At 46.9% G+C, this 18308-nt stretch overlaps 1 protein-coding gene across 9 annotated transcripts in view; it reads left to right on the forward strand.

The window, feature by feature from the left end:
* KCNAB2 (potassium voltage-gated channel subfamily A regulatory beta subunit 2) overlaps positions 1-10480 on the forward strand; it is a 104942-nt gene extending 94462 nt beyond the window's left edge. For all 9 annotated transcript variants that reach the window (XM_079987141.1, XM_079987145.1, XM_079987144.1 and 6 more), the window contains 4 exons: positions 1056-1150; positions 1697-1817; positions 2719-2807; positions 4022-10480. In XM_079987141.1, coding sequence (XP_079843267.1) covers positions 1056-1150; positions 1697-1817; positions 2719-2807; positions 4022-4111 — 395 coding nt within the window. In that variant the 3' untranslated portion in view covers positions 4112-10480. The remainder of the gene's footprint in view (positions 1-1055; positions 1151-1696; positions 1818-2718; positions 2808-4021) is intronic.
* The last annotated feature ends 7828 nt before the right edge of the window (positions 10481-18308 follow it).

The raw sequence follows: 18308 nt of genomic DNA on the forward strand, positions 1-18308 counted from the left end.
GCCTTTTAGAAATGAATGGGATGTTTTTAATAGATTGCTTTTTTCCATTTCATTTCACTTTTAATTTGTATACCGCCTTTCTATATTACTATACTCAAGGTGGTTTACAAGCTGAAGAAACAAAATAGACAGCAAAGGTCACACACATACCGTATTTTTCGCCCCATAGGGCGCACCTAGTTTTTTTGGGGGGGGGGATAAAGCCCAAGCTTCCCCCGACCCCAACCCCCAGAACAGGCTGCTATCCGCAAGCCTAGGGAGCCGTGCGGGAACTCCCGCAGGCTTCCCAGGCTTGCGGATATCTGCCCGAAGCCCGGGGTGCGCTGCTTCAGCACACCCCGGGCTTTGGGCAGCAGGCTGCTATCTGCAAGCCTAGGGAGCCGTGCGGGATAGCTTCCTGAAGCCTGGAGAGTGAGAGGGGACGGTGCGCACCGACTCCTCTCTCTCTTTCCAGGCTTCAGCGAAAGCCTGCATTCGCCCCATAGGATGCACACACATTTCCCCTTCATTTTTGGAGGGGAAAAAGTGCGTCCTATGGGGCGGAAAATACAGTAATAACCATCTCATCCAATACAAAGCAACCACGATAATGTTAAAATAAACAACTGATATCAAATAAAGCAATATTCAACAATCCATTAAACTATAATAGTAAACAGTAAAGCTAAATATCAGCAAATAATAATTACCAATCACAATTACTAATAATAATTACCAATTACAATAATTGCTAAAAACTATAATCAATAAAAGTTTACGGCAAGTCACAATGCATAAAATACCACCAAAAAAAACAAGTAAAAGGAGAAGGAAGGACACACAACTCATAACTTATAAATAAATAAATACCTTCTTTTACTTCTTGGTTTCAGTGTAACTGGGGAGGGGGGTTGTCTATCTGGTTGGTTGCAAGTCACTTTGGGCTGCCCTGGGACTAATGAATTCCGTGAATAACAATAAGATCACCTCTCCGTCTTCCCTTCTCCAGGCTAAACATTGCTGTTACGCATTTGCTCTCCACCCTCCAACTTGCCTTTTCCTCTTTCTCCCCTTAGGTGTGGGCGCCATGACGTGGTCCCCTTTAGCATGTGGAATTGTTTCGGGGAAATACGACGGGGGGATCCCTCCCTACTCACGAGCATCGCTAAAAGTGAGCAGTGGCATTTGAACGCTGTGACCGGCAGAAGGGAAATACTTTCGCACGTGCCCCTGTCTCTGAGTGGCAAGAGACTTCGGGGAGCCCCAGGACTTACCAGGGGTTCCATTCCCTTGGAATGAAGGTCAATGGGGCCTGGGGTGTTTCTAGGATATATGGCTTTATCGTTAAATATAATAAATGCATTGAAATGTCCTGAGCAGAGGATGGAGGGGCTCGGAGCATCAATAGCCCAACAGATCCGGCTTCCCCGGAGGAGGGCAGTTGTGCTTAAATCTTGCTTACGGGTTTCCCACAGGCATCTGGTTGGCCACTGTGGGAACAGGATAGTGGACTAGATGGGCCATTGGCCGGATCCATCAGGCTCTACTTGTGTTCTTAAATGGCAGTTCATAACTGGCTGGCCGAAGCCATTGCCTTAACAAATGAACTGATCTGGCTGGTTTAGCAGCTTAGTCCCACTAGATTCTATACCTCACATACCTTTTGTTTCTCTTTGCTTCTGCCTGCCACTGGTCTCTTTCCTCTCCCCAACCGCAGGGCTACCAGTGGCTGAAAGACAAGATCTTGAGTGAGGAAGGGAGACGGCAGCAAGCCAAGCTGAAGGAACTGCAGGCCATCGCTGAGCGGCTGGGCTGCACTCTGCCCCAACTTGCCATTGGTAAGTGGAAAACGCTTGCCTCCATCCCGACCCTTTTCTGGAGGCAGTGACTGCCTCTGCAGAATGGGAGAGCAGCCTGGCTGGGTAGCGGATCCATCTAGACCAGGGGTCGGCAAGGCTTACCGGGCATGGGCCGAATCTCTCCCATGGAGATCCTTCGTGGGCTGGACCGTCGCAGTGCGACACCAAAAATCTCATCTGCGCCTGTCCGCGGCTCCAGAAATTGCTTCTGCACATGCCCAGACACTGGAAATCGCGCCTGCGCAGAAGTGATTTTCAGTGTCTGGGCATGCGCAGAAGCGATTTCCGGAGTCGTGGAAGAGAGTCCCCACGCCGTGCTGCGGCAGTTTAGTGAAACGCACGGGGACTCGCCCAGTGGGCGGCTTGGTTCAGGGGCGGCTCGGGGGCCAGTTAAACGGCCTCTGTGGGCCGCTTCTGGCCCATGGGCCACAGGTTGGGGACCCCTGATCTAGACCCAGCCTTCTGTTTCCAACAGGGGACAGACAGAAACTCACGTGCAAGGCATGAGGGCAATGAGTCCCCTCCATTGTTTTCTCTACACAGAGACAGAGAGAAACTGGTACTCAGAATCTCCGTTTAGCTTTCACAGCTTCTGCAGATTTATATTATTCTTTTTTCCAAAGATTTCTTAAGCTAGTAGCCTTCACCTTAACTGTAGGCAGCAAATTTCACATGGTAGATGCATCTTGTGAAGAAATATATGTGCCCTCATCTGTCCAGAGCTTGAGAGCAAAAGTGACTTTTTGACACTGTTCAGAGTTTCTTGAACTAAGCACTTGACTCTCCCCCAAAGAGACTCTGGCCCCACACAATCCCCCAGGTGGCCTCGGCAGTGTCTCCATTACATTCCCCTAATGCTCTTCTTCTCCCCCACCTCCAGCATGGTGTTTGCGGAACGAAGGGGTCAGCTCTGTCTTGCTGGGGGCTTCCAATGCAGACCAGTTAATGGAGAATATTGGAGCAATACAGGTGAGCACCCCACCCATCACCCACCTTCAGGCCCTGGCAAACTGATCTTTGGTTTTTTTTCTTGCATGGAATGCTCTGGACATAGAACCATAGAACTGGAGGGCTGGAAGGGGCCTCTAGTCTAAGCCACTGCAATACTGGAATTGCACCTGAGGGATCCCTGGCAGATGACCATCCAGCCTTAGGCTATTGAAAACTATTTGATTACTGATTGTTGGCATGGGAGAGAAGGGATTGAGAAGGAAGGGACGATATTTGGGGGTTCATATCTTGGCTTCACACGCTCTGCTTTTAATTTTGCAAAAAATTAAAATGATATTTACATTGAAAGGAGACTGTGAATTGAGCAGATGCTTCTGCAGCTCAGCTTTCTTAGACCATGCCAGACTGGCTGCCTTGAATGGGGTCTCTCTTGAGACCCCTCAAGGACAGAATCACTCTATCACCCTCAGGGGGAGGCTACTGTAGCAAAAGATTGTTGTTTTTTTAGGGATGCTTCTTAACTCACCCCTGACATGCAACACCTAGAGGTTCACCCACCAAAGGGAACGCAACCCTTGCTTTGCAGTGGTTCTCAACCTGCGGGTCCCCAGATGATGTTGAACTACAACTCCCATCACCCCTAGCTAGCAAGGCCAGAGCTCAGGGATGATGGGAGTTGTAGCCCAACAACATCTGGAGACCCACAGGTTGAGAACTGCTGCTTTAGGGTATTGCACCATTCAGTATGTCAGATCATGCATTTGTCTTCTTAGCCAAACCTACTTCTCAGCGTTGTTGTGATGATACAATATGGGTGTGGGATGATCGGCACATAGCACCACAAGTTCTCTGGAGGCAACACAGATCACTCCATCGACTCTGGTGTGAGGTATGCCAGCTCCATCAGGCAGCTCCTGCTCCTTAACTGTGCCAGCTGGTCATTTTAGGAACTGTTAAGAAATTGGTTCCTGAGTTTTGCTTTTTCCTCTTCCCTCCCAGTCCCATTTCCCTTGTGTGTTGTGTATTGTTATTGTCGTTATTATATATTGTAAGCCTGCAGGTAAGGACTGCCTCATTTTGATTGTATGTAAGCGGCCCCAGGAGCCTTTTTGGCTGAAGAGCTGGGTACAAATGCTCCAAAGAAAGAAAGAAAATAAGCACAGGCTTGATAGCACCATAACCAAAATCTAACTTATGACCTCTCCCTCTTACTTGTCGTTTCCACCCGGCAGGTTCTTCCAAAACTCTCCTCTTCTCTTATCCATGAGATCGACAGCATCTTGGGCAATAAACCCTACAGCAAAAAGGACTACCGGTCCTAATCGGGAATCCTGTTCCCGCCTGGGACTTTCTACTCCTTGAATTCCTCTGCCTCTCCCGTTCGCTTGCTTAAAGCTATATTGAAGCCAAGTCAAGAAATAACGGTTCGCAACCCAAGACAACAGCGCAGCGTCTGAACCGAAGGCGTCCTAGAGAAAACCGTATTCAAACGTCGCCAGACTGCATAGGCTTCTTAAACTTTAATTTTCATTTTGAATGCAAGAAAACGCTGCAGGTTTGGGAAAGGGGCGAGTGAGGTTGGTTTCACATCCATGCTTCCTTTTTCGAAGGAGAAAACAACTTTTTGAGTTTTCTTCTCTCCCTCCTCCTCTCTCTCTCTACCTTGCAGTCGTTTTTTCTCTCTCTCTTTCTCCCAACCACCGTATCACAGAGAGAATATCACAGCGCTCAGCTCAGCTCGGTTTGAGCTGGGACCTTCTTCTTCTTCTTCTTTTAAATGGGCAGAGTTAAGGTTATGCTTCGATCCACCATCCCAACTCTCTGTAAGCCCAGCTAGAGGAGCTTTGAGGAATGTGCCTTGGCCAGCCTCCTGGAAGTGTCAGAAGGTGCTTTTGGGGAGCCACTACAGGCACCCTCCCCGTTGCCAACCATTCCCTCTTTCCCAGATTTGACTTTTGGGGAAATGTGATTGATTCAGAGCGAATTGGCTGAGCGGAAAGTGCCCAGTTCTGCAAGGTCCCACAGGCCACGTTTTGCAAAATGTGGTTCATTCTTTCTATCACTTGGCCTCAGAGCTGGGGGGGGGGGAGGCAGGGGGGCAGAGAGGAGAGATCAGGGGAATGGGACATTCACAGGCTGAAACTGACCCATCTCTTCCCCAGGTGGGGTCAAGAAGAAAGGCTTGGTCATGGAGAAATGGAAGGCCTAGACTAGAAACCCAGAACGTCCTGGTTGGAAAGATGTGAGAGCCGGTGTGGTGTAGTGGTTAAGAGCGGTAGTCTTGCAATCTGGGGAACCGGGTTCGCATCTCTGCTCCTCCACATGCAGCTGCTGGGTGACCTTGGGCCAGTCACACTTCTTTGAAGTCTCTCAGCCCCACTCACCTCACAGAGTGTTTGTTGTGGGGGAGGAAGGGAAAGGAGAATGTTAGCCGCTTTGAGACTCCTGAAGGGGAGTGAAAGGCGGGATATCAAATCCAAACTCCTCTTCTTCTTCTTCTTCGTCCTATATCTCACTCAGGCCCTCTTCTGACCCCAGTAGGTCCACTTAGTACCTGCTCAACCTCCCATGTCCTCCCTCAGATACTCCCCACCCTCACAAAAAAATGTCCCTCACTTTCTACAGCTTGAGGTGCTGCCTTGATGTCCTTCACAGCCTTGTTGCTCTGGGCAGGCAGAGAGGGGTTCCCAGAGGAATTGAGAGCCTGCACTTTCCCCCCATTCCAGGTTGATATGCACTTGCCCCCCACCCACCTACTTCATAGGATAAGCTTAGGCTCCCATCCATCGATTCCCACAGCAGAATAGTCCCTTCCAAGTGGGGAGCCAGGAGGGCGGATGTGACAGCGTGAGGTTCCCCCCCCCCCACAAAGGGGCCACCACGCCCCTGACCACGCCATCACTGTGGCCACGCCATCCCTCTCAGAGGAGAGTTTTTCCTGTCCCATTGCGGCCAATGCAAAGATTGTGCCTTAGTTGGCTATGAGATGAGCTTGCCTTCTGGGATGGCCGCACACAAAATCAGCTCCTGAACTCCAAACTGTTGCATCTGATGCTGTATGTTCATTTTCTCTATCTCCCTTCCCCCCTTTTTTGGTGGATTTGTACCAACCCCAAATGTAATAAGTTGAAGGCTACAGGGGTACCTTTACCTTTACTTGTTTATCAATTGATACTGCAGCCCTATAGCAGGTGTAACAGGGCGGCGAATGGAGCAGAGCCAATGCCTTCCAGGTCTTTTTGGACTGCGGTTCCCATCAGCCCCTGCCCAGACAGCTGTTAGAAGTTGTGAAATATTTGGCGGGCCCCAGTGACTTGAGGAAGGATGCAGTTGGGCATCCTTCATTTAATCCCCTTCCCCCCCCCCCCCAAAGTGTATATACTTGATTGTAAAAAAAGAAAGAAGACGACCTCTAAGTGGTTTGCAAAAAAGAAGAAAACCATAATATTATCAGCAAGCACAATTACAGTCAGCTATTTAAAACGTTCAAATAATAATAATTAAAATCAACGATAAGCTGGGAACCAGATTATAAACAAACATCAGTAAATCTGGGCAAGCTTGTCTAAAACAACAGTGTTTTTAGCAGGATCCGAAAAAGAGTTCAGTGAAAGTGCCTGACAGATGTCAATAGGCAGGGAGTTCCACAGTGTAGGTGCTGCCACACTAAAATATACCAATTTCTTACCATTGTGGAACAGGCATTATGTGGTGCCCCGGACTGTTCCAAATATCAAAGCAGTCAAATGGGCATATATGGCATCGGGCAATTTTGCAGAAAAACTGGTTTGGCATCCTGAACATTTCCAGCATTTCAGCGGGCTTCTTCCATGGCTTATGACTTCGAAGCAAAGATTTGTTTATTTTAAAAATAATGCCTAGAAATTAATGTGAGGTGGCTGGAGAATTTCTAGAGCCTTCCTTTACAAAACTGCAGCCAAGGGTTTCTTCCACCCCACCCCCAAGAAATGAAGGCACCATTGTTCCTCCAGTTTTGCCTGTGGTCAAACAGGTTTGGTAGGCTTTTGCCATGTTAGCAACCTGCCGGACCTCTTTGGCCAGACGTAACAGTAGGACGAAAGAAGTGCATGTGTGTTGAAAAGGAAGAAAAGTGGGTGGTCTGTGCACCTGAGAGTACACAGAGACACCATAGGAAATGGTACATCTCTCCAGCTGCTTTTAGCTTTTTAAAAACTATTTCCTGCATACAGACTCTTCCTGTTTTGGGGAGAGGGAGCAATGAAACTTATTCTCAGCTGGGAATGTAGCAAACAACAGTGGGGAAATAAAACCGGAAACCCAAATAACAGAATCATAGAACTGTAGAGTTGGGAGGGACCTAAAGGGCCATTTAGTCCAACGCCCTGAAAAGGAGCAAAAATGGATGGATGCCCAGAGTTTTGCCGGGAAAGCAGCCAGTTCATTGAACAACAGCTTTGCAATAAGGCTTTTTGACAATATGCATGCCAGACTGTCCTGGTGACAAAAGCAGCTATGCATTTATGACTCTTCCTGGCAAAAAGAATGAAATTGCATTCATGCCCTGATTTGCTTTGTTGTTGTTTTTGTTTGCTTTTATGTGGACACACGACTTCACAATTCGGTTTCCTCTGGCTGTCGGGCAACAGCCACGAATGCAACTGCATCCACCTCGCTATTGCTGCATTTGCAATCAACTTCAGAAGCACAATGAATGTGGGTTCCCACAGTTTGGGGCCTCTTCCCCACCCCCAATGGAGAAACTTCCTGGATTGCTCCCAGAGCAAGCCCTACGCAGAGCAGATCCATTGGGATTAATGGCGATGACCAACTCAGGTCCATTAATTTCAATGGGCCAACTCTGAATGAGGCTTGGGCTGCTTTCCCGACATCTCCCTAACTGCGAATCTCCTTAGGGTACTCAGGGAGCTCACTTTGGTGCGGCTAATGCAGCGGTTTGACTTCGCTTCATCCGCGGAGACGCACACCATTGGCTCTCGAGACAGACAAACACCAACAATTAGAGCTTGCCACGCAACGTACGAGCCACTTCCAGATACGGGGCAGGATATAGCGCAAGTTTAATTTCTGTGTTGCTGTATTTGCTCCCGGGAAAGAAAAAAAATCCGTTTGCACATAACATGAAAACGAGCACTAACACTTGCACCATTCCTCACTACGTATTTCCAGAAGTGGTTTTTGTACTGTGTGCGAGCTCAAAGGTAATTCACAGTTCGGGAAAGGTCAGTGAAACGGAATAAAGTTGCTGTGTACAAATGCAGCTTTAGTTGGATACAACCCCCTGAGCTAGATGGGAATGTCTTCAAGCAGTTTCAGAGATTAATGCAAAAAGGTAGGCAGCCTGCTCCAGGATTCCCAGGGTCATAGAATTGGAAAGGGACCCCCAAGGTTCATCTAGACCATCTTCCTGCAATGCAGGAATCACAGCTGAAACCTCCATCAAAGGAGAGTCCACCACCTTCCGAGGGAGTCGGTTCCACAGCCGAATGGCCCTCACTGTCAGAAAGTTCTTCCTAATGTTGTACTACCCTTTTTTCTGTCCTTTCCCCTGATTTATCAAGCCCTCCCCTGCTGCCTCCTATATCGTGCAGGGACCTGCTCATGGCTGCTTTTTGCAATGGCACACCAGGGGTGAGCTTGCAAAAGGGTTCTTATCTCACACACACCCCTCCTTGTATTTTTTTTAACTCATGGAGGACAACTGCAGTGCAGCGTTCAGCTGCCTGCACAAGAGGGATCCAGAACTGAGCAGCCTGACACTCAGGAACTGGGGGCTCCTGGTTCAGAAGTGCTGTGACGTTCCAGACCAGTTCTAAGTACGAAAGCGGGTTCCTTTTTTTTCTTTCCTTTTTTTTTTTTTTTTTTTTGGCTAGTCGGTGGGTAGTGTAAATATGATGCGTTTTAAGACTGAGCCGCGAAAGGCTTGTGTTATTTTTTTACTAACGTCTGTCCCTGTGGATGAGAAGTATTTTTGTATGTCTGTCCGCCCCCCGCCCCCCTCGCTTACCAAATCGTTTCCAGTGGGAAGCCTTTGTCAAACGCATTTCCTATCCTCTCTTGTTATAAACCTTTGCTCTCCCCTACTCCCGCAAAGCAACATTTGGTTCTTTATCTGGACTTGATGTCGTCTGTACGGATGGAGAGGAAGTCGAGTTCAGTTTACATTATGATCCAGAATTACCCAATCTGCATTGAAATGCAACAGTTCAGCCCTCTGCTGCAAACGTAACAGAAGGATGTGGTCAAACTGGAGCCAGGAAGAAAGAACGGGACTGCCAGTGGGAGAATCACTTTTTTAAATGAAGTCCCTGCAATGAGAAAAGTGGCTCATGTGACAAGTTCTCTACATGCAGGGAGGATTCAGAATTATGATTTCTGCCCTCTCCGGTCTGAGGGAGCGCTTTCCATCCTGCAGCCTTGTGTGGACAGGATGGGTTTCAGCCATATTAGTTGGGCTGGTTGCAAAATCCTTTTCAGCACCGGTCGCGTCGGAGGCTGAAATGCTGTTTCAGGAGGCAGCAAGCTTTGCAAAGTTGAGCTGCCGAAACACAGCTGTGGCCTCCATCACTGGATCACCAACTTTTATCATTGATTTCTTTTCTTTATATTTGCTTTATTTTATTTTTCTTGACAGGTCCCCTGCCCAAGAATCTTGCCCCCTCCAAGCAAAGTTGAGCCACTTAGAGCTTTGTGGCTTCCAGCAGATTTAAGCACAGAACTAACTCCCCCAGTGGGGCTTAAATGTGCTGCCCTTTGTGGGAGGAATGTAAAAACCTATTTGAGCAAGGGCAGAAGGCAGAGACACATGTCCAGAAGGAGAGGAACCTCGGGCCCCCTTTCAAATGGCCTCAACTCTTATTGTGGGGGTGTTGATGGGGGAGAACACCACCATTTGACTTCAGCCTCAAGAGGTTCCCCCAACCCCCTACATTTAAAGCCATCAGCAGCTGTTCTGCCAATACATAGACAAAGAAGGGGGTGGTGGATTCCAGCATCTTAGAACTTTCCCACTTGCAATCAACGGGACAAGTTAAGGCATGACTTACCTCCCATTGATTTCAGTGAGAACCAAGCTCAGCTAAGTCTGGATCCAACCATAGGATCACGCACACCCCACCAAATGAAATAGGAATTCAGAACCATTCTGACCTCTTTGCACCCTCTGGGATTGGGCCCTTTCCCCTCTGCATGCCAGAGGACTGTGCATTTTCTCCTCCATGTCTGCCCCACTTTGAGACGTTTCACAGTATCTAAGCCCCTCACTGAAGGCTTCCACCTTCCCCCCAGAACCTTCCCTATCAGCCATGTTTGCCGTGCTAATCAACTTCTTTCAGGGAGCCATAGAAATGCCACTGTAGCCAGGGGGGAGCAGGGGATCTGTAAATTTCCCCTGCTTCCCATTAACCTTCCAGTGTCGTTTTTTAAAAAATTCAATTCCATGTATGTAAATAAAATTAAAAATACTCTCTTTTTTTTCTTTTTTTGCCTTTTTATATATGTCAAAACAAAAGTGATCGTTCTCTAGAAATGACATATATGACGACTGTGAGTCCTGAGCTAACCGCGTCTAGGCAAAAGGCTGCTAGCCCCCATCAATCATGCTTCCTGACAAAGATTTGGACTGATTAAAGAAAAAGCTTCTGTATTTATGGAATGAATAAATGAATAAATAAAAGCCAAGCCTTATTTTATCTGTTGTCGCCAGAGCTCTCTCTTTAACTCTTCTTCTCTGCGCCTTTGGTAGATGATGTACTATTCGTTTTATCGTCTGCATTTCTACCCTACCATTTTTCTACGAGTTGCTCAAGGTGAGGTACATGGTTCTGCGCATTTAATCCTCACAAGAACCCTGTGTGATAGGTCAGGGTGAGAGGCAGTGACTGGGCCGAGGTCACCCCAGTGAGCTTCGTGGCTTAATGGGGATTCGAACCCTCGTCTCTACCAGGTCCCCGTCTGATGCTCTAACCATTACCCCACCACAAGCTCTCAGCTGAAGGACAGCTGAGAGCCAGCAGAGAAAGCCTGGCCCAGAAGCCAGGCTTATAAGGGCACTTTCAGGCTTGAACTCACTCTTACAGAACTGGATCCTAACACCAAAGGAGCTCGCATCCCTGCCTCTGAATTTCAGTTTCTGGAAACTGCAGGAGCAGAGAGTGCTCTTGTGCTCTTGTGCTCGGGTCCTGCTTCAGGGTTCCCCAATAGAGGCATCTGGTTGTCCACAGTGAGAACTTAATGCTGGACTAGCTAGGTCATTGGCCTGATTCACTAGGGCTCTTCTTATGTTCTTAAGATGCTAGGACAGCTTGCAAACTCACTTTCAGCCATATTTATCATAGCAACATCAACAAATATGGGCACTAATTAGAAGACTTCCTTGGGGGTTAATTTATTTAAATGTACAAAAAACCCCCAGCAACCCTAAGGATCAGCTTGCTCATCATGATACCTGCCCCAGATAACCCTTCCAACCATGTTATTTTGATGGGTGAAACATGAAAATATGACTCATATTCAAGGCTGTAATATTTGCATGTCCTTGCCTGTATCAAAATGCCAGTCGAACAAGAGTGCTGCAAACTGCCCCTTAAAAGCCCGCGAGCCAACGCCAAAGCAAAGGACAGGCCAGAGAGAAAAGGCCTAATTCTGCCCCCAAGCTTTGGCACCATCCCTCTTAGATGGGCACTTTCTCTCCAGCCTTCTGTGTTTTGCCCAGCAAAGGGCATGGTGTCCTTTGCCCATTCGCAATGTTGAGCGATGTGGATCTGTGACTTCTCTCTCAACCACCCTGCCTAAGGTCAGCCTGTTGGGTTGTTGGGTCAACAGGCTCCCAAGTATCCATTTTTAACCAGCTCACTAAACATTGCAGAGTGCTGACTCAAATGCAAAGGAAAGGATGTCAACTTGAATGGGTCATGTCAGAGCAAGTCAGTGAAAATCCTGAAGCAGGGGGTCAGAATGGATCGACACAGTGGGAGCCAAAAACAGGGCATGCAGCAGAATTCAGGAGATGGGCAAGAGGATGGAGATCATGGATGGAGATCATGTAGAGTTGGATAGGACTCCCCAAGGTCATCTAGCTCAAAAATCCCTGGCAGATGGCCACCCAACCTCTGTTGAAAACCCTTGAGTCCATCACCTTCTGGGGAAGTCCATTCCACTGTCCAGCTGCTTCTACTGTCAGAATGTTCTTCCTAATACTTAGTTAGAATCTCCTTTCTTGCCATTTGAATCCATTGGTTTGGGTCCTACCCTCTGGAGCAGCAGATAGGTAGATCAAGGTTGGCCAATGCCAAGCCACATACCGACCTGCTCTCACCTGATCCTATTTGCTTGCTTTGCACTGGTGGCTGGGGCCTCTAAAAGTCTTTGCCTTTGGTCCTTCTGTGCCCAATACATCAGAATAATATTTGCAACTGCAAATTTTATTGCATCTTTAGAATAATGCTTTGATGTAGAAGGCTGGTAAAAGGTGGGGAGGTGAAGAGTGAAGTGTTGAACTAGAAATTTGGAGCAGAGGGCTCTTGGTGGAGGCAATAATGCAGTAGAGATGGAGGCAATAATGCATCTGAATGCCAGTTTCTGAGATGTAGTAGTAGTAGTAGTAATTTATTATTTGTACCCCGGCCATCTGGCTGGGTTTCCCCAGCCACTCTGGGAGGCTTCCAACAAAGATTAAAAATACATCAAAATGTCACACATTAAAAACTTCCCTGAACAGGGCTGCCTTCAGATGTTTTCTAAATGTCAGGTAGTTGTTTATCTCTTTGGCATCTGATGGGAGGGCGTTCCAAAGGGCGGGTGCCACTACCGAGAAGGCCCTCTGCCTGGTTCCCTGTAACTTGGCTTCTCACAGTGAGGGAACTGCCAGAAGGCCCTTGGCACTGGACCTTAGTGTCTGGGCAGAATGATGGGGGTGGAGACGCTCCTTCAGGTATACTGGTATACTGGGCCGAGAACTGCAAGAGGAGAGAGGGCTCTTCAGCTTAGGTCCTGCCTGTGGATTTCTCATAAGAGGCATCTGGTCAGCCACTCTAAGAACAGGAAGATGGGCCACTGCCCTGATCCAGCAGGCTCTTCTTACGCTCTCAATTGTAGGAGACTTGGTTCAAATTCCTGCTCAGCTCTGAGTCTCATGGAGCCAGTCATTGCCCCTCAGTCCAACCCACCTCACAGGGTTGTTTTGCGAGGATTAAAAAATGGCGGGAGCGAACCATGTACACCACCTTGAGCTTCTTGGAGGAAAAGTGTGATATAAACCATATTGCTAAATAAAAATACTAAGGAAGAAGCAGAATTGAAGCATAACTGCCAACAGGGACTCGTGCAGTGAGGGCATGGGCAGCCTCATCGCTGCTTCTCTGTGCTGGGAGCGATTCATCTGGTCAGACTAGATGTGGTTGCACAACAAAAACAACTTATTCCAAGAGGGTTTGGAAGAAGCAGGCCAGGAAGAATGAGTGTGTTGCACTCTGGGCTCATCATTCAATTGATTCAAGTTTTGTTCTGGGACTAAAAGGGCACCTTTGAGAAAGAGATAGCTCAGTCGATAAGAGCTTGAGACTCTTAATTTCAGGGTCGCGGTTGTGAGCCCCATGCCGGGCAAAAGATTCCTGCATTAGGAGAGGGGGTCGGACTAGGTGACCCTTGTGGTCCCTTCCAACTCTATGATTCTACAAATGCTATGAATACCTGTGGCTCACCTGACAGGCTTATTCCAAGGGAAATTCTTGGTGCAACAAACACAGGGTGACTTGAAGCCAATTGAGGTTTCCCATTTCTGCTTTTGTGGTGGCCAGCAGAACCCTAGGTAGGAAACAACCTTTTCTAGTCCGCAGCCTCCCCCCCCCCCAAAAAAAAAAAAAAATTCAGCTGCATGGAGGGGGCAGGGAAGTCAAGAGGAGCCTCCTTTGTGATTCCCACAGACCCTTCTTGAGCCAACTGAGATCCAGATCTCCAGGGTTGTGGGGAAATGTCCAGCTCCTGACCTTTTGCTTCCTTTAAGGCCTTCAGACATGGATGTGTCTCTTCCAATCAGACATCTCCTTCCAAGCTCACTGGGAAACCGGCTGCTTGCTGTCACTTAAGATTCCCAGGCAGATGAGGACTCCCTGCCTCTCCCTATAGCTAGAGGACAACATTTGAAAAAGAAAGACAAATTTGGCAATGCAGAAACCAAGACCAGAAGGGTGCAATTTGACTGACGGTCCTCCCACAACAAGCACTGCCTGGGCTAGGAAGCAGCCCTGCCACAAAACCCGTAAGGTGACCATGAGGGAGAGTTTCACATCAATTTTCCTTACTTAATTCTTAGCTCTGACACTGTATGATTGTTACTCTCTCATTTCTGCTCTGAACCACATGGCAGGAGTAGAAGGAAGGGAAGACACATGGATATTTTTCCTGGCCGAACCTCTAGCTCCCAAGATTGATTGATTGATTGATTGATTGATTGATTGATTGTATTTTCCTCCAAGTTGCTCAAGGTGGCATACATGGTCCTCCCCCTCATTGAACCCCCACAACAACCCTGTGAGGCAGGCAAGCTTGATAAGGCTGTGACTGGTCCCAGGGTCAGACAGCATGCTTCCTGGATGAGTGGGGATTTTAACCCTCATCTCCTGGGTCCCAGTCCAACACTCGAACCACAACACCACCTCTGGCTCACTATGAGGAATGAATGGCAAGTGAGACTAGGTCATATGAACTGTGTGTGTGTGTGTGTGTGTGTGTGTGTGTGTGTGTTGGATTCTTCCTTGCAATGCTCACTGATTTTATACTGGCATTGTTTATGAATGAGGATATTGTTTAGTCTGGGGAGCCACCTGGGAGCAGGCTCAAATGCTCCTTCAGCAACAGAAAACTCTGGACTGCCAGGTCCTAGTCCAATACCCTAACACAAGGTGGTGTGCATACTTTGAGATAGGTGGCACAATCTTTTCCGCATGGCGCTTGGCTGGCATCTCAGCCCAAACAGCTCCTGTACTTTCTGCATTGCCAGCATGGCATAGTCTGCAACGGGGCTTCAGGAAGCAGAGGGCACAACTGTTTCTGTACAGACCAGGTGTCAGGTCCGTATGAATAAAAAGAGTCGCAGCACAACTCCAGGTTCCAAGGCTTGGAAATTTAGCATTGTGGGACCTGAATTCTTCTTTGGCCGGGACTTGGAATCTCAGCCTCCCCCTCCATCAGTAAGTGGGGTGGATAGAACAAGGTTTGGGGGAAAGAGAGTGCCTGAGATTGTGAGGGCAGGCTTAGACACTGTGAAAACTACAACGTTGTCTTTACTTTTCTGTTTTGGCTGCAACAGGAGAGGAATCATGTCTTCGCTCTCTCCTGACTGAATGTTTATTTGTTTTGCTGCTGTACAATAAAGCTTCGTAGAACAGGAAGCTGCTGTATGAGAGTTTTACTGCATGGCTGAGATTCCTTCCACGCAGGCACACCATTGCACAAGATACTCTACTGTAGCTGGGGCAAGCAGGTTGGCCCAGAGGCAGCAGACTGGACGCCACAACAGTCCCACTGTTCGCAGCCTTGACGAACTCTGATCGGAACAGGTTGTGTGTGCGGAGGGGGTGTATCTGCACATGCTGGTAGTTTTCTATATGCAAGGATGCACACAGGAGAAACATTCCACCTATGCAAGCCTGAACTTGCTTGGGCTCAAGTCCTGCTTGCATGTTTCCCACAGACATGTGGTTGGCCACTGTGAGAACAGGATGCTGGGTAAGATGGTCCATTGGCCTGATCAGAAAGTGTTCTTCTTATGTTCTTACAGTGGCAAAGTATCTTCTAGCTTAGGCTAAGAAGCTTTGCAGTTTTGTTTTGTTTGTTTTTTAAATAATATTTATTAACATTTTAAAGACTACAAAAGAAAGAAAAAGAATTAAACAAAACAATACAATACAAAAACAAAAACACCACACAACACCAACCCCAAAACATTAAATTAACAAAATCAAACAAACACAATTTAAAACACATCTAATAAGTTCAGTATCTTAACTTTCATTTACTTGTTTCAACGACCTCCTCACACCTCCCTTTTCGTATTCCACTTTAATTAACTGTTTCAGCAATTCCTTTCCATCTTCCTCTGTTTTCTGTCCTGTAATTTATCTTAACATATTCTAACCTTATTTCTCCCTTTAATATATAATTGTCTTAACATATTTTAACCTTATTTTCCCTTTAATACTCTAATAATCTATTTGTACTTAATTCCTTGTAACATTTCTACTAAAGCCATATAACTCCTTTCCAACATTTTTCTAACAGTCATTAATTTTACAATATTTTTATAAATAGTCTTTAAACTTTTTCCAATCTTCTTCCACTGACTCTTCTCCCTGGTCCCGGATTCTGCCAGTCATATCCGCCAATTCCCTATCATCAACCTGGTGATCTTCTGTCCGATGCTCTTAACTCTTTTCCAAGTCCCTTCTGCGAGTCTTCTTCATATTTATACATGAGCTTTACTTTGTCTTCCACTGATCTTATTTTCAATTTCCTTCCTTTGAGGCTGAAGAGTAGATCTCGGGGAAACTCCCACCTAGAGATTATTTTGTTCCTTCTCAACAGGGCAACCAAATCTCCGTAGTTAAACCCAAAATCCAAAAGATATTTTGGGACGTCTTTCAAAATTTCCACTATTGACTGTTGTTCTTCTAGGCTCTTCTGGTAGTTCCAACAGTCTCTTATTTTGTTCTTCTCTTTCCCTCCTCTTCCAAGTCCGAAGGCCCTCACAGTTTTAATCTCTTCTTGACCCAAGTCCCGGTCCCAAAAATCATCAAATTCCTGTGTGAGGAAATCTATCAAACTTTCCTTCTCCAGTTCAGGTAGGGCTCTGATCCTCGAAATCTGATTTTCTTTAAACTCAATCATAGCAGGCATCAACTTATGGTCATCAAATTGCATCTGTAAGTCTGGGACTCTCTCTCCAATTGTGTTACTTTAGGTTCAACGGCAATAACTTTCTCCCTAGCCTTCTCCGCAGTTTGCCATGTCGAAGTAGATTCCTGTGTCAGTTTCTGAATAGTTTCTGTATTGGTGTTCACTTTTTGTCCCAAATTGTCGATTTTGGTAATTACCACGTCCACCTTTTTGTGAAGCTGTTCCAATGAGTCACTTATCTTACATAATACATCCACTAAGGCCTCTTCTGTCAACATTCTTAACCAATTCAAGGTCCCCAGAATCTCACAGGTTTTTCTCTTGCAGCTGGAAATTCCCCCAGCTCAACTCTTGTGACAGTTTCAAAGGCTTCCTCTAGAGGGAAACAGTTCCTCTAGAGGGAAACAGTTTCTATTTGTATTAGTCCTTTTAAACTCAATTCAAACAATAAAGTTAGTTTCAATTTTCTGTTACTTTTACTCCTTTTTAAATGCAGACAGAGACAGTGGAAACAATGTATTCCTCTTATTTAACTAACTGCCAGTGAACGTTCTAATCACGGTCAATGAGCCTTCCAGAACACGTCAGCCCTGTTGGCAGCCCGTTTCCAGGATCGGAGCGGTGGTATATTAACTCTGTTTGCTCTCTCCTGCAGGTATACTCAGTCCAAAACTTTCCCCCCTCTTCTCCTGCCACCAAGGGGGGTTTAGTATTTTTTACTGATGGAAATTTAGTCCTTTACAATAGGCTTTCCGAGACTTCAGCTTGCATCCTCATTGCTTCAATCTATTTACAAAAGGGGAAGGTGGACTTCCTGTTTTAGACCTCCCCATTTCAGCACCAAATTAAGACGTTTAAAATCCAATTCTCCGCTCTACTCACGGGTAGTTGCTTTAAGATCAAATTGTTCACAGGAAAAAGTCAGCGCTCTCTGGCAACAGCTATGCGGCTTCGCTCCGTGGAAGACGCAGTCAATTCGAAGCACCGCGCCACTCACCCCACATCGCTCCGGATCCCCAAAACCAGGTCTCCCCGCGAGTAGGGGAGGCGCAAAAGGTGCCAGCCGAATCCCACGTTCACAGGCTTCACCCGCCTGTGATTTCTAGTGGGTTTCCGCCTTCGCCGTGGCGGCCAGACCCAGATTCCCATGAAGCAAATTCCTCCCGATCAGAGGAATTCCGCCATTACCGGAGGCGCTAACCCGGAAGTCCGAAGCTTTGCAGTTTTTGGTGTATGCATTTTGTCCCAAATATTCCCCATATCCCCAAAGTGACCTTTAAAAATAATAATAATAAAGAAAACCCTTTTTTCCCTTATTGAGTAACAGAGTCCTTATATATTTTATTAATCTGGAATAAATCTATATGCTGTACTTTTGTGTGGATTGCTTAGAATCCTGTCCTGAGCCAAACCCAGCCCCTTAGGGTCACTTGAATCACAACCTCTCTGTGTCAGTCTTTTGTATTACCGGCAGCTTCACAAGGCAGATTGATAAATTGGCACTTGTTTCCTGGGGTGACCTAAGGTTCTGATGAACCCACCGGTTTTCTCCTTGGGCCTTAAATCATGGGGTAGTAGCAGGCGATGGTTAGTGCGGGTTCAGATTGACTCTAGACTCCTCATTCC

This window comes from Podarcis cretensis, assembly GCF_951804945.1.
Source record: "Podarcis cretensis genome assembly, chromosome: 8".
Taxonomy (NCBI): domain Eukaryota; kingdom Metazoa; phylum Chordata; class Lepidosauria; order Squamata; family Lacertidae; genus Podarcis; species Podarcis cretensis.